The sequence below is a fragment of the Melanotaenia boesemani genome, chromosome 9, assembly GCF_017639745.1.
Source record: "Melanotaenia boesemani isolate fMelBoe1 chromosome 9, fMelBoe1.pri, whole genome shotgun sequence".
Classification (NCBI taxonomy): Eukaryota; Metazoa; Chordata; class Actinopteri; order Atheriniformes; family Melanotaeniidae; genus Melanotaenia; species Melanotaenia boesemani.
This window is the reverse complement of record NC_055690.1, coordinates 6,977,994-6,994,497: the sequence shown is the minus strand read 5'-3', so window position 1 is coordinate 6,994,497 and position 16,504 is coordinate 6,977,994. Positions and strand designations below refer to the sequence as shown.

Below are 16,504 nucleotides of genomic sequence, written 5' to 3'. Positions count from 1 at the left end.
TTATTTTTTACAGTAACATAATACTTTGGATTTTTTTTATTATTATGACATAATACTTCAACCATTGTGTTTACAGAGACATTGGTATGTAGCTACATGTAATATCACATGACTGATGTACATCAAATAACCAAATGATGTCAGTACTCAGTTTTGAGTAACTGCAATCTCAAAGAGTAGACTCACTCACATGGCTTCATCACACTATGACTATCAAGAACGAAGGCGTTGCCAGAACCAGAACCAGTACAGTGATAATGAAAACATTGTTATTGGACTACAGGGTTGTCATGATTACACATTTACTTGGTATGGTTAATGTCAAATATTTATGCTTATTACACTATAAATGTGTAAAATCACACAATATTCCTTAAAGGTTTTTAAGTTTTACTTAGGGCTATCAAAAATGATTATGTTAATGCAAAGAGATTAATCTGTGAAATCGATGCTTTTTCATATTAACACATAAACAACGAAGGTGTTACTCATAATAAAAATCATAATTTGGCATTATTTCTGCCAGAGGTGCTGATTTGAGGCATATAGATGCCTTGTCACAGCAGTGAACAGAATCCAGGAAAAAAAACACAAAAAAAACAAACAAACAAAAAAAAAAAACAGTTGATGCTCCTTATTTATGAAGATGAAATGAACTGTGTTTCTGTTGCACTGTACAGTAGTTTAATCGTTTTGAAAAACTTGTTGATATGACCACAAATAACCACAGGCATTTATGTTGCTGTTATTCATAGTCCAGCTGCCACTGTTGAAATCTAAATTTTTTTAAGCCTGGACTGATGTGCCTTTGTTACCTGTTGGTGACACATGTCAGAGTAACTGGGTTAAAGCTGATCCATTGCTGATGCACATTTGAGTCTGCAAGGAGGTAGTAGAAGAGGTGAAATGGTGCCACAATGCAGAACTTGCCCCTACAGCGCTGGCTTTTGGGCTTTGTGTGTGTCAGCACACACTGCTACAAGGCTGAACCAGCACTGGTTGTATGGCTGGGCAATGTAAACCGAATTTTATATCTCAATATTTTTTTTTTACCTGAATTAAGATATATGATATGTATCTTGATATAATTTTTTTTTTTTTTGTCAAATAACTGAAGAGACAGTTTTAATTTACGGCCTTGAGCACTAAATCACTTTTATTAAGGATCAGCAGCAGATGTGCATTAAAACAGCTGACTGAAATTAAAGTAGCTGTATATTAAATTAAATGTTCTTAAAACAAAATTAATGAAAAATACTTTTTAATGACCATAACAAAAAATACAGCTGGGCAAAATGCAAAAAGAAAAAGGTACTTTTAATACAGAACAAGCTATCGATATAAATGATATTCCCTCACTCTATACTGCATTTGAAAAGTCTCAATATATTTGAAAATATTGGTATATTGCCCAGACCTAACTGGTTGGCATGTGTAAATTACTAAGGAGGAGCAGCTGGTTAACAAGGAATACTTTTTCCCCACTAAGTACTCACAAATAACATGTGAAAATTACTGTATGCACATACACACTCAGACAGTGATGTTTCTTGTGGTAAACTGAAAATGGTTGAGTTTAAAAACAATTTTTCTCATCCTTTGAAGAAGCTTTAAAGATTATAATCAACCATTTTATGGGTAAAACCATCAGCCTTTACAGTAAACCATCGACTTTACCTTTATGCTTATCATTGTGTTTAAAACTGAAAGTTTCATGTGGCTTGAAGAGGCTGAGATGTAAATGCACACATGTTATATCATGTCTGAAGTGGTATCATCTGTCTGGCCCTGGTTTGGGAACAGTTTGGGTTTCAGCTGAATTAGAGGAGAGTCCATTAGTGGAAGCATAATAAATAATCCCCTTTGCACCTGCAGTGTTTGTGTTTGATCATAACGTTTAGCTCGGTACAACTGATAATTTGGTCTCAAAATGATCTCACCCTGAAGTGTGGGCTCTGCTGTGTTCAAAGGGTGGAAAAACTATCAGATAAACATGTGATGTCCACCTCTCTCCACACTGTAACATGCCCCCGTCTTCTACTTTCAGCTTGAAACACTCAACTGAGTCATTTCCACAGCGCACAACACAAAAGTAAAACACCTCTAAAGGCATCATGTTGACTCATAGCATCTGCTTCACAGTGGTTTATATGCATGCACACTACGGTCATATACTGCAGTCATATTTGTGCAGTTTGTGCTGACCTGACATGAACTGATCATGTGCGTGAGGATGCATGATTTCTCTGACTTTCAACACATGGAGACCTTCATCTTGGTGTCATAACTTGCTGCAGAACACAGCCACGGTCAGCAGAGATGTTTGTGAGCATGTGTGAGTCAAAGCCGGTCACTTACTGATGTGGGTTAAGCCACAGCATTACACCCTCTGAGGGTGTTGTAATCTGCGTCTGCTTGAGATGAAGGTTAACCTCATACGTACAGTATATCATCTTACATGGTGTGAGAACACAGATGAGCATGCAGAATGCACTTTCCCAGCTTTCCACTGTAGACATTGCACCACATTACATACTCTGTTTAGTGTAATGAGTCATGGATTGCTTTTTCCAAGTCCTGAAGGAAGGCAGAATGTTAATTACCCATAGAAATCTGTGCTAAAATACTTGATATTGTTCCATAGGGTATAATGATTATTTAGCTGAACCTAAAGTAAATTATATCTCTTACTGTGGGTAGTTTGGGACTTGACATATGGGACATGGGAAAGCCGGGATCAAACTATAGGTCTTCCATATTGTGGACACCACACTATCCAATGAGTCAGCCAGCTGCTAACGTATGTAAGTGATACTAGTCAAAACACGTAAATTATCTATATAAATGGACATATTTCACCTTCTTTCATTTATGATTATTGCTACAAGAATATCAGAGGAATCTGGAGTAGACTTTAATTGTGAGTTATTTTGTCTGCAATTCAGATCATTCGACTTAATGAATGCAAATATTTGTTGTTGTGTGTATTTGAATGGCTTTGGGGGAGAACGGGTCATGGCATCCCAGGACATGAGCTGTCTGACCAGGTTGGAAATCCAATGTTTTTGGTCATTCAAAGTTGCCTGTACTAAACTGAAATGAAAAGCTGGTCATCATAGAGAAGGCTCACATAAATCATTTGAAAATTGGGATCGCATCACACATTATCAGACACTCTCCCATGGGTGGCATTGTGAGTGTTGGATAGGATTGTGCAAGTGAAATGTGTCATGAAAAGTTGAGTTACAGATGGTAAGGGTGAATGTTTGCTAGTTTCAGAAAGTAAGAGAAGATAGGCTACACACTCAGTGGATTTACATAGGACCATCTGACATGTAGTTCACACCTGCAGATGGTAAATGCCATTTATCAAAAAGAAATCTACTCAAGTTTACTAAATCAATGCAGTGGAAGTCAGATTGAAGTCAGCTTTATGCTTTTGCAATGTAAACAGTTTCATAGAAACAAGTAGCATGTTGTCTTTAATATTTTCTTATAGCGGGGCACAAGAAAAGACATGTAATAATATTCTTTAAGAGTACAAAGCTGATGAAGTAGTTGTTTATTTAATTTTTTCAATGATATCCTGTAAATGTGTTTCAGTGTGTCCACACAGCAGTACCTGCCTCAGCTATCCTGTTTGTTTACTGCAGACATGCAGAAGGATATATAAGTGTTCCTGTGTCATGTCTAAGCTGATGACAAGCTCCCAGTAATCCTTGTCCTTCTGGCCTCGTTATGATGGATGAGTACACATGGAAATCTCCTGGAACTTGTGTTGTGAAGTAACCTATAAGGATGTGTTTGTTAGAAACGATGAACTGAAGTCAGTGATAATGCTATATTTTGCTACCAAGTGTTACATTTGCTTATATCGTACATTTTAGCATTTTTCTTAAAGCGCATCAGAGTGGAATTGTGCCACATTTACCGAAATAATAATTAACTCCAGTAATAAATACATATATTATTGCACTTCTAAAGCCTAAAAACTGCAGCTTTACATTTTACTCGGTTCACACCCCTCACGGTTTTACTAGGCGGATGTGCCGATGCCACGTGTTTTTTCAAGCTGAGTACAAGTACTTACATTTGAGTACTAGTCGGTACTAAGTACCAATATGCATATTAATAAATACCTTTATAGTTCTCCAAAATGCCAGATGTTAAGACTGAGTGTTTAATGGTGTTATATCATATTAGTCATCCTGCATAATGCCATATGCAGATTTTTTAATATGACATGACTTTCTTTTATGCGTTGTGTTAAAAAATGAACACATTAATTCCACAGATTGTTTTTGTAATTTTGAAAGCCCTATTTTTTCACATTGTATTGGGTTCTGTAGTATTCAAACACTTTGAATACCAAGTTACAGGTACATGCACATAATATCAGACTGGTGAATCCTTAACTATCAGTGTAACAGAATGGTTATTTCCTGTCAACAAATCTCAAGCAGTGTTGGCACATAATAATCAGTCATATTAACAGCCACGTTTTTTAGTGTTGGCAGGTGATTGTCCAATATGTAAAACATGAAGTGTGTGTACCTTCACAGAGCCATGTAGCCCCCAGCTGCTCTAGCTTTTTCTTAGTTTCTTTGATGTTACTGTCTTCTTATCCCAAACATTATGTCCTGGCACAAGTAAAAAAAATCTGCGCTGTGGCAGTTGTAACCCAATGTCGCCATTTTCACAAGTCTCACAGCTCCCACAATAACCACAATTAGTGTAAGTCAGGTGTCCTGTTGGTACTCTCTAGGAGATGCAGGGGGGGGAAACAACGTCAACAAAAGTGGAAGAGTGCCATCTACAAGAATAGATTCCATAAGCTAAAAATACCTCGTAGACACACATCTCAAAACTGTGCTCAGTTAAACAAATAGCAAGAGTTGTCTTTTCTTCTTTTTTTATGGTGTCTTTACCTTTGGGTGTTTTTTTAAGATGCCAGTAGTTATAAATTGCCCTGTTCAGACTTGCGTTCATCTCAAATAATCTGGCAGAGCTGAATGTGTGGTGTCATGTCTGAAAGATCACCCTGGTGTTTTTATTTCAACATTTTACAACAACAGTTTTACTAAGTTTGAATCTGATAATATTTGTGTATCACTTTTAAACACCACTCTTAACTATGTGCATTCATATTAACAGATAGACACACACACTTTTAAACTAGCTTTGCTACTCCATGACTACTATCTGCCTGGCTATCGTTAAACTAATGTGAACATAACAACGTATTCATTTATAACAAGTAGGAATAATTTTGTCCCAAATTAAGACAGTTTATCTAACAGAAGTGGCAGATTCTTAGATGTCTATTGTCTTAAGTGAAGCAACATCCTTTTGCTTTTCTTTCCTCTTGCTTTGTACAGCAGAAGGTTACTGAATTAACCTTTGAGCCTGGGTACAGCTAAAGTGTGCAGCATGTGCATTGTTTAGTGATCAATATCGCTCAGCAGTGTTTGTATTGTTGTTTTTTGTTTGTTTTTTGTTTTTTTTATAGTGATCATTGTTCTTGGTATGGAAATCCCTTAAAATTGCAGAATATTCAGCATAGCATTTTGAGATGTTTTGCAGCTGCACTTGTTTTTTTTACTGATAGAACAAAGAAATGGGTCCAAAGGTGAAGATGGAAAAAAAAATCATATCAACTGTCCTCATTGCTGTGTTTATAAATCAGACCGTTAGTAAAGCTGAAGGTGTAGGAAAGCAGTCTAGCTGATCCCAACCCATCTGTTTTACACAGCTATAGTGTGCTTATCATGATCAATGACTGTAGCAAAATTACATGCTTTTGGAAGACTGACCCTTGTTACACCTCACCTGATGTACTGTCCAGTTACATGAATAACAAGTGTTGCTTAGCACCAGAAATCTCTCCATCACTGCTGCAGTTATCTCTAGATGAGGAAAGGAACTTAACAAGCATGTCTGTACATGTCTGTACATGCCATGCTGCGTGCACACACAGGTGAGCTACACTCCCACCAGCAGAGAGAGTGTACGTTAGAAATTGTCGCATCAACCACCTGCAAAACAAGACAAAAATATTTGGCTTAAGATCAGCTCCTATTTAATAATAAGAGCAGTTTGAGGTGTACCAAGAACTTAATGTCCAAAAACTTAATGTCCATTGGGAAACACAAAAACCTGAACAATCAGTCTCCTCATCATTGTCCTCATTTCTTAGGCGTATTGCTGGTTAAAATGGACGTCTTGCATTCAGCTTCCATCTCTTTAACGATCGTAGACTAGCTTGCTTAGCTATCTAGCTGCATACTCCATGCTTCTTTCCCGCCTCTGAAGGAACAACGCGCATGTGGACAGGAGAGTTTTCAGGATGGACGGGGGAGTGAGCTGTCTGCTGTAAGAGAAGCTAAATTACGAAGAAAATCACATGTAGACGCTTTAAACTCTGCCTTGTCAGTTTGTACTCTGTCCGTGAAATAGACATTTTATATATCGCACGTAAAACTTTTTGAGACACATCGAGTATATCCGATATTACGCCCAGCGCTACTTCACCATTTGTATCAGAAGGACTGAGTACTTTGGCGTTATAACATATGAGTGGATGCCATACACATACATACACCTTAGTGGACATTAGCAGGATGCACCGCTGCTGTTTTGAATTAGGAGAGTCTATTATGAGTCTAATAAACAACGTAAAGGATGAACTTTGATAACAAAGCAGACATGTTTTTTTTTTTAAAGGGCTACATTTATGGACATAATAATCTCTCCACTGGGATACGTGTTGTTCAGGTTTCATACAATACCCTTGAAGGAAAAGTTGCTCAATGAGCTGAGTTAATGTCACTGTTGTTGCTCTGCGCTCTCTCAGGAGCTCCCGGTTCGCTGTTCCTCACTTCCCCTTCCTGTTTCCAAGAGGAAGTTGGCCTTGACAGTTTTCAAAAGGCCTCATCTTCTTCGTGTCTTTTCTCAGGAAAGGAAACACTCCGTATGGTACTCCCTAGAATTGGACGGATGGGATACTGTTTGTGTGTAGGTGGGCGTGTGTGTGTATAAATGCTACGTGCTTTTTATGTTTTCAGTCCTCAGTAATCTGTTTTTGGCAGGAGATGTGTTTTGGGGCATTCCCATTAGCGTCGCTTGATTAAGTCATTAAAGTTGTATACAGATTCCTAAGTGGCAAAGCAAAGCTCCTGTCACACACTATCACCGTCCACTATTGTCCAGGGCTCAGTAGTTATGCAACAGTTGTGTTTACAGTCAAAGGTCATGGCATGGGCCATGTTAGCTAAACAGGCTGGAATATAAACAACACACTGTTTGACAACACACAGTTTGGTTTGTCTTCTAGTTGCTGGACCTCCTTCTGTGTCTGCTTCTTTTGCCCAGTTAGGTGCAGATAATAGTTTACTTATTTTTGTGTCAACCCCTCCTTCTTCATCTCAGCATTGAGTACATTTGGCTCATACCTTCTTTGATGGTTATGTTTGTCATTTTGTGTCATCATACCAATAATGGAACTGTGTTAGCTAAGTGCTAAATGCTGCTATATGAATATATCGTATGTACTTTTAAGAGCTGGTAAACAATGTCATGCGTTGAATTCTTTCCTGTTTTGTCTTCTCCCTTGCCCTCATTTATTCTACTTTCTCTGCCCGCTTTTTTCCTCGCCATTTCCTCCTTAATCTCTACTTCTCTCCTCAGCTTTTCACCATCTCCTCTTCTCTCGTTATTAAATCCTCCGTTCCTGGTCTCCCTGTCTCCAGGTGGCTATAAAAATCGTGGATAAGACTCAGCTAGACGATGAGAACCTGAAAAAGATCTTCAGAGAGGTGCAAATCATGAAGCTGCTGAAACACCCCCACATCATTCGCCTCTACCAGGTATGCACTCACCCACAGAGCTAACAACACACTGCACACGTCTTACACCTGAGACTTGTGGCCCAGTAGGGGTAGGACAAATAAGATAGATGGTGGTTTAGCATCTTGGTTTTTGTGAGTATTTGGACCACAGTGCAGAAGTCTGTTTTTTTTTTCCTTTTTTTTTAATCCCTCTTTCCATCTCTCAGACTTAACTAAATTTAATTTGATTGTTTTTTTGTTGTTGTTGTTGTTGTTGTTTTTTTTTTAAAAAAGATTATCTTACTTGAAATCCCATCATTTAAAACATTCCCCAATCATTTTGCCATAAAGCTTGAAGGTGAAGTTTTTACACACACATCGTACAGTGCAGGTTGAAGTGCTCATCAGTTTCTGTTCAATTTAACCTAGTCTCGTTTATATGCCAAACAGTGCTTATTCTGTAACTAAAGAACTGCCCATCGGTAGATACCAGCCTGTCAGAGGGTCTGTAAGTCCCGCTTGTTATCTGTTTATGCTTTTAGGTGATGGAGACGGAGAGGATGATCTATCTGGTAACAGAGTACGCTAGCGGTGGAGAGATATTTGGTAAGGGAGTTCCCTGCTGTTAAGTTAATTGTTTTGGTTTTTGCCCCTCCCTCTGCTGTTTGTTTTCTTTTGGTTTTTGACCAAGGTCTAGGACACAAAACTGCTTTCTTTAAACAAATAAACACATAAGTAATTCAAAAGTCTCTTTGTAAACAGAAACACGTACGTTATATCTTATTATTATTTGGATAGTAGTTCTGTTTTCTGTTAAGTAAATTATTTGGCAAAGATCCAAAATAATCAAAAGTTTCCCTAATTTTCTGTTTACTTTTTTAGTTTCTAGAGAGCAAGAATCTTTCGGATTAATGAAAGCTTAAGTGGAAGATTTTATGTAGACAAGCGCTTGGCAGACGTACTGTGCTCGACCTTTTTAAACCTCTGACTTTGAACCTCATGCGTGCAGACCACCTGGTGGCTCATGGGCGCATGGCAGAGAAGGACGCCAGGAAGAAGTTCAAGCAAATTGTGGCAGCAGTCCACTTTTGTCACTGCCGTAACATCGTCCACAGAGACCTGAAGGCTGAGAATCTGTTACTGGACCACAACCTCAACATCAAAATCGCAGGTGTGTACACGTTATTTAGGTCATGTTGCTTCAGATGAGCTTCCTTTGTTGAGAGGAGTGACCGGTTTCATCTCTGTCTTTAGATTTTGGCTTCAGCAACATTTTTTCCCGGGGCCAGCTTTTAAAGACTTGGTGTGGCAGCCCTCCCTATGCTGCTCCAGAGCTTTTTGAGGGCAAGGAGTATGATGGACCTAAAGTAGATATATGGGTAAGTTGAGTAACTGAACTGTCTAATAACATAAATCCATGTTGTGACCCACTCTGTCAAGCTTATGATGAATTATTTAGTTATGCGTTGAAGCTCATAGCTTTTTTTTTTTTTTCTCTCTCTTCATAGAGCTTAGGTGTAGTGTTATATGTGCTGGTGTGTGGCGCCTTACCATTCGATGGCAGCACTCTACAAAATTTGCGAGCGCGTGTCCTTAGTGGAAAGTTCCGCATCCCTTTCTTCATGTCTACAGGTAGGATTTTTATCAATGTATTTTTTTCCTTCCCTTCTCCAGGAACTTTCATCCAGGAGGTTTATATGTTTCTTTCAACAGCCGACATTCAAGCTCAAAAGGGATTTACATGCAATATTTGAAAGATAATTTGACTTTTAGTTTTGAAATGACAAAGGAAAGGCAGAAAAGAAGCATGGAGCATGTTAGTTTTACAGGACTGTGCATTTTCCTGTTTTTAAGCTCAATGGTACACAAACTTTTTTTCACCGATATCTGAAAATGTAGGAGTACAACTTTCATATCCTTTTTTTCCCCATCTTTATTATGTCCTTGAGAATAATTGGTAATAAACAGACAGTTTAAAGTAATACTGAACTACCCTTTTTCTGTAAATTGACAGTTTGTTGCAAAACCTTTAACATTAAAAATGATAAAAAGTATAACTATTACTTGATATAAGTCACCTGGTTGGCACATCAGTGTCATTGACAACCAGTTGAACATATTTTGTGTCTTTTCTGAGAGATTCACTTAAAATTTTTTTAGTGAATCAGCTTAAATGTGACTCAGCCTAGTGAAAAGTCTAGTGAACTGCAGCATTATTAGTACACTTCCTATTTACAAATACTACTAGCAGATGTGCTGCAGCTCAGTGTTTTTTTGTCCTAACATTACACCATGTTATTGTTGCGTTTCATGGGTGTTTGAATATATACTGAAGCCTTCAGTGAGGAAGAGTGATATTTAGATTGGTCACAGGCATTCAAGCTATTATGCCTCATTATAATGCTGGGAGCCTAAGATCAGCTCTGGACTCACACGACACATGCATACACACCTTTGCCTTGTTCCATACCTGCTCCATCAGTGGATATATGCTAATAAAAACAAATAAAACTTTAAAGTCCCATGATCTTTAAAAGCTGTGATAGTTATTTACCATTTCTGTTTACCAGGCTTATTATTTTACTATCCAGATATTGTATATTGATATTTTACTTAATTTCGTTACTTCATTTGCATGGATTCTTATGTTTGTGTGTTATTACAGACTGTGAGTATTTAATCAGACACATGTTAGTTCTGGAGCCCAGCCGACGGCTGACCATGGAGCAGATCTGTAAGAACAAGTGGATGAGACAAGGAGACCCAGACCCAGAGTTCGACAGAGTGAGTGTTCAACAAGCTTTTACGTGTACTTCTGCCTAATTACATTTTTCTGTTGATGTTTTTTGCTGCAGTCACATACTCCCTGCTAAATGATTTTGCCATCACTCAATAATTTTATGTTTGTACTGGAAAAATACCCTGTAAGGTTAGAAATTATTAGAAAAGCTACAAAAAATAATATTTCCTTCCAGTTGATAGCAGAGTGTGAGCAGGTGAAGACGGAGAGAGAGATGGAGCTCATCAATGAGCAGGTGCTGATAGCCATGTCTGACATGGGCTTGGATCGAGAGCGCACACTTCAGGTTGGAAACGAACACAGAGCTGGTTTGACGTGGATTCGTCTCTGTTCTCATCAGCGACACTTAAGTTTGCTCTTCCTTTTTTTGTTTACAGTCCCTACAAACAGATGCATACGATCACTACAGTGCCATTTACAGTCTGCTGGCTGAACGCCTCAAGAAACACAAGTCTCTGCGTGTTGCCCCGCCCACACCGCGCATCACCTATCCTGTAAACACCGTACAGGTGATCCATTTTCTGTAGCTGTTGTCATGATACAGGATGTATTTTACAGACAGCATAGTCTCTAGAGCAGAAGTTTTAGTGGCTGACAGCAAGACTTTTAGAGCTAATAGGTCGCAGCATAGCCCATTTATACGGTAAAACATATGGAATATATTACACAGTGAATTTATTTAAGATATAAAAATATCTTAATGGATATACTTTGTTTTAAGCATATGTCGATCATTAGATCTTATAATTTAGAATTAGAACAGAATTTGTTAAATGAACTTGTTTTCTGTCACTGTAATAGTTTTTTGTATATCTTAATGCATATCCATCTTTTTTTAAGTGAATATTGATCTTGAAAGACTGAGAATTTGTTCATTTAACTTGTTCTATTGTTGCCATTGGGTCAGACATGTTTTATCCTTTAATTGTCTTCACTGAAGTCATATGCTGTCATGACTCTCAGGAGTTTAGCCTGTTTAGGTTTTAACCCACATCTGTCAATCCCACTTGCTATAAGAAGATTGTTATGAAAGCAGTGCAATCCTCACATAACCTGTATGTATGTATGTGTGTGTGTGTGTGTCCATGCCCAGCAGACAGACCCACAAGGTAATCCAGTTAGCATAACCGTTCCCCATGTCCAGCTTATCAACCCAGAGAACCAAATTGTTGAGGTGAGTCATTCAGTCAGCTTGACTGGTTCATTTAGGTTCACTGTGATTGAAAAGTGAGCATGAGGAAGTCAGGAGTTTTCCTCATGGGTTTACAATCCCAACCATGATGCCAAACTACTTGCAACTTAAAAAGTTTGATCCTGGGAAAATAAATAAAAGTTTCCTCCCTGTAGGTTCTATGATTTCTTACTACTGTTTACTATGATAAAGTAGACCGGAATCCAACTTTCACAGTTCATCAGTCACATCCAATCGCACTTACATGCACAGTCAGACATAACACACAGGCTCTGACTCACTAACACTGAAACACAAGAATGCGTCAGATTACTGCATTGCAGCAGGGATTTCAATGAAAGACTTTAACTTTTAAGCAAGTACATTTGAGCTGCATTTGAAATATAATTTAATTCATTTTATTCTTTTTATTTTAAAGCTGACTGCAGTTTTATTCAGTCATACAACCTGCACTACCAAATGAAATTTCTAATGACTAAATCTGATTATTTATCGTTTAGCCTGATGGCAGCATGGCCCTGGACAGCGATGAAGGGGAGGAGCCATCTCCCGAGGCCATGGCTCGCTACCTCTCAATGAGGCGGCACACTGTGGGGGTACCAGACCAAAGGTAAGTCATAAAACGCCTCTTTAATTCGTTACATCAGTTGCAGAAGGTCAGTGATGAATTTTATGAAACGTTTAGTTAATAGGAGTTGGAGCATTTTTTTTGTTTGTATAAGTTTATTCCCCCCCCTCTGACCATGCACACAGGTACAAGGACAGCGAGCCAGTTAAATGACAAGATAAAACTCAACTCAGTCATGCATGCAACTGTCTGGCTCAGTCTTGTGTTATGTTGCCCTGCATTGTACAGGACAGAGATGCAGGAAGACCTTCAGAAGCTTCCACCCGGTTTTCCTCGTGGTGCATTGCCTCAGCCTCCTTTCCCCCAACTTGCCCCTACCATGGCTCAGATGCTCACACTCATGCCAACACAGAGTCTGCAGCCAACACAACAGCTGGAATACAAGGTGCAGTTAGTTTGCTGGATTTTTAACACTCAAACTTCGCTTTATCTACGTTGTTATGTGACTTTCTGTGGGTACTGATTCTGTAGGAGCAATCATTGCTGCAGCCGCCTACCCTGCAGCTGCTTAATGGCATGGGCCCCCTGGGTCGAAGAGCTTCAGATGGTGGAGCCAACATTCAGCTACACGCTCAACTTCTGAAGAGGCCTCGAGGGCCCTCACCACTTGTCACCAGCCCGGTTAGGACCTGGATTTTTATTTGCGTAAAATTTGTTTGTTCTCTGTTTAAACAAGCCTTGACCGGTGAACTCCTTGCCTCTCTCTCAGCATCCTATCTCTGCAGTAGCTCCCGTGGATGAGGAGGGTTCAGATGGAGAGCCAGATCAAGAGGCAGTACAGAGGTAACCCATGGTGATGGTTTTGGTGATTGGGTATACGTTACAGAGGTGCTGTCTGAACTGGACGTGGCAGAAATTGCAAAACGAAACACTGATCATGTTAGGGTAGGTGAGAAAGGGAAGTGTGTCTCGGATCAGTTTTATGTTGAAATTTATGTAGAATGTCTTTAGAACTTGTTCATAGATTAATGTGTATGAGAAGATCTAAGGAACAAATGTATGGAAAAAGTCCCTGTTAGGGCTTTTGAGCTGGTTCCCTTCAGACCGCACCTTCTGTAGACTTCGCCGGTGTCCTGGGTTGCTGGGAGTGAGTGCCTTTAGGCTGCTCTGCTTTTCCCCCCTTGGGAAGTGGCCACTGTGCTGTGGTGCTTATCCCATCTTTTCTCCTTTCTCCATCGCGCAAGTGCCTTCAGCCACCGTTTCAATCAATGACAGCCCTCCTATCTCTCAAACTCTCGACCCAGAGCTTCTATATCTCTCTCATTTCAGTAAGTGCCAAATTACTCTGTGGACTTTTCCATTCTTTCTCACACAGCTTTGCTAACTCTGAAGCTTGCAAAAGCAATGACTACAAAACTGGCAACCGGTCCAATCCTTAAATTGGAAGCTGGGGGGTTGTTGGATACCCATAAGCTACAACATCCATCTGTGGTGTAATTTTATTTGATGTTTTCTGATTGGCTAAGATGATATGAATGATGGCACCTATTGGCAGAGGTGGGAAGGGGTGGGCTTTTCCCCCCCATCTCCGTTAGCCAATGAGGACAGAGAGCTGACCAGCGCTGCTTCCTGTCTCCCACCCTAATCCCCATCCTCCCCCCTCCCTGCGGCCCAGGTACCTGGCGAACCGCTCCAAGCGGCACACGCTCACGAGCACACCGCATGGCGAGCCCTCGACAGAGTCACAGAGGCCCCAGGGCCCCCGCCAGAGGGGGGGCTGGGCCCCCGACATACACACCCGGTGAGGGGACATTTCTCTAAGCTGTATATGCACAAACACACTCACACACAAACTCTCAGACTCACACATTAAAGGAGGGCATATGAAGCCTGACTTTCTGTAGTGCTCACACACACACAGCTCCTCTCTAACACACACACTGCTGATGGAGTACAACTGAAAGTGGTGTACCCTCCACTGAGGCTTGATATTTTTTTGTCAGTAATGATGGTGGAGGTGCAGTTTTTGGCACAGGGCAGACATATCTACACATCACCAGTAAACCAGGATCAAAAATAACTCTTCTCCACAATCCTGGAAAGAACAGGTACGAGACAGGTTTGCAGCCTAGATTTGGTCTTGTACGAGGAAAGCATCACAGATAAATAACTATCTGTGTATCTTTTGTCTAATAGAAGGTACTTTTTGTTTTATTGTCAGTGTTGTAATCTCAGCTATGTTTCCTGTGAATATTATCCCCTACTTTAGTTCAGATTTTCTGTTCTTTTTTTTTTTTAACGAATCTTTCGCATGTTTTCCTGTCTGTAGAAGGTTGTTTTGTGAAAATAGCCTAGACCTGTAGTTCAAACCAGGACTCTTTTCCTGTGCCCTTTATCTGTTATTTTGCTGCATTACCTTAAATGCTGTACAAGAATGTAAAACTCTATTAGTCATGCAGACTCTTGGTATTTGTTTGTGTGCCCTTTTCTAATCGGCAAAAAGTAGCTTACTCCCTGAACTTTGCACGTAAATGGTAATTAGAAGTAACTTAATCGTAGAAACGAAGATTCCAGGAACCAATGCTAAATGTCATGTATGAGCGGTGTTGTAATATTTACATGGTTTGTGCTGCAGGTAATGTTACTGCTCTTATCCTGGCTCAATTTGTGGGAAGGATAAAATCATTTGCTTCTTCTAAATTTTCTTTTCAACACATTTTTTGTATCAGTGTCAAGACATTTGAAGCTTTTATTCAGGCTGGAAGAGCTCATGTGTCTGTCTCTGTTTCTTATCTGTGTCTCTATGACTGAATGTGTGTGTGTTTGTGTTATCTGTCACGTTGTTATTGTGTGTGTGTGTGTGGGGTTGGTGTACACACTTGTTTGTGCCTGCTCCCTGTGGTCCCCCTTTTCAGATCCAGCTATAAGGATTGTAACACCCTTCATCTCCCCATGGAGCGCTTCTCTCCTGTCAGACGGTTCTCTGACGGCGCCGCCACCATACAGGCCTTCAAGGCTCATCTAGAGAACAGCAGCCTCATTAAGCAACTCAAGCAGGTGCGTCTCTCGATTTAATGAAGGGGTGTATTGTGGTAAACATGTCACTGATTGTAATAATGCGCAAAAAAAAAAAAAAAAACTGAATTCATTTCAGTCAGAGAAAACCAGGTTGCCCATTCTGTTATATATTGTGTATTTGGTATGTACAGAAACTGTTTACCTTGAATATTTTTAACACATTTGAAACCGTAAAAATAGATTATATGACAGTAACAGACTGTTAAATACTCATTTTTACCACCATTTTACTTGGTTGACTTTTAGATGAGACACATTGACCAGTTTATCATCATGTATTGACTGCAACACAAATGCTGCAATTTATTTGTGTGAAGCAACAAGTCATGACTGTTAGTGATAAATGAACTTATCTGTTGACCTCATCTTTTTATTTGAAGCATTTGCTGCTAGTCATTATCTATTCATGTTGGATAATGTTAGTTTAAAAAGTCATTAGATTATAGGATTACTGGCTTCCTTAGTAGCCAGTAGAAGAGTAACAGTACAGTTAACAGTATAAGTGCATTACCAAACAATTTCATACCTTTGCAGTTCCTTGTTCACGTTGGTTATAAAGTCAGCATTTACCTTTGCTATGTACTGGCTTTGCCTCATTATGTATTTTATTGTATGTAAGTGTCCCCCTTATAGCAATTTCTTAACAACAACGTTTACAAACGAGCAAAATCGTGTATGTGGGGCTTAGTGCTTTTGGTTTAAAAGGTAATGTGTTTAGGAAAGTCTACAGTGTGCTGATAGCAGCACCTTCCACTTTTTAGCCGAGTCGACAGCCAGGCGTGGCTGCTGTAGGGTTGTAGCACCGGTGTGATCACCAGTGATGTGGAGCGTAGCTTAGCCTGCTGCCGCTTCTTTACAAGTAGAAAGTAGAGCTCTTCACTGCTGACAGATGGTTCTCATCATCATGGCCCAATATGCATTTCACCCTCATACTTCTTGTCCTTTTCACCCACAAATTCTAAATAACATGAGAGCCTCTAGATACACAGAACACACAGATTAAATCAGATTTCGCATTTGGCTCTTTTTTGCTTTGTGGC

General features: G+C 39.5%; 1 protein-coding gene across 5 annotated transcripts in view; it reads left to right on the top strand.

Moving 5' to 3' along the window:
- sik3 (SIK family kinase 3) overlaps nucleotides 1-16,504 on the top strand; it is a 39,127-nt gene that overhangs the window by 6,492 nt on the left and 16,131 nt on the right. Inside the window, exons 2-17 of one of the 5 annotated variants that reach the window (XM_041994527.1) lie at nucleotides 7,749-7,865; nucleotides 8,369-8,432; nucleotides 8,836-8,997; nucleotides 9,081-9,205; nucleotides 9,335-9,458; nucleotides 10,492-10,610; nucleotides 10,802-10,912; nucleotides 11,004-11,135; nucleotides 11,723-11,800; nucleotides 12,319-12,428; nucleotides 12,675-12,831; nucleotides 12,918-13,067; nucleotides 13,156-13,229; nucleotides 14,062-14,187; nucleotides 14,390-14,494; nucleotides 15,302-15,443. In XM_041994527.1, the coding sequence (XP_041850461.1) occupies nucleotides 7,749-7,865; nucleotides 8,369-8,432; nucleotides 8,836-8,997; nucleotides 9,081-9,205; nucleotides 9,335-9,458; nucleotides 10,492-10,610; nucleotides 10,802-10,912; nucleotides 11,004-11,135; nucleotides 11,723-11,800; nucleotides 12,319-12,428; nucleotides 12,675-12,831; nucleotides 12,918-13,067; nucleotides 13,156-13,229; nucleotides 14,062-14,187; nucleotides 14,390-14,494; nucleotides 15,302-15,443 (1,896 nt within the window). Of the gene's footprint in view, nucleotides 1-7,748; nucleotides 7,866-8,368; nucleotides 8,433-8,835; nucleotides 8,998-9,080; nucleotides 9,206-9,334; nucleotides 9,459-10,491; nucleotides 10,611-10,801; nucleotides 10,913-11,003; nucleotides 11,136-11,719; nucleotides 11,801-12,318; nucleotides 12,429-12,674; nucleotides 12,832-12,917; nucleotides 13,068-13,155; nucleotides 13,230-14,061; nucleotides 14,188-14,389; nucleotides 14,495-15,301; nucleotides 15,444-16,504 lie in introns of all 5 variants that reach the window. The other 4 variants (XM_041994526.1, XM_041994529.1, XM_041994530.1 and 1 more) reach the window with 4 other exon arrangements.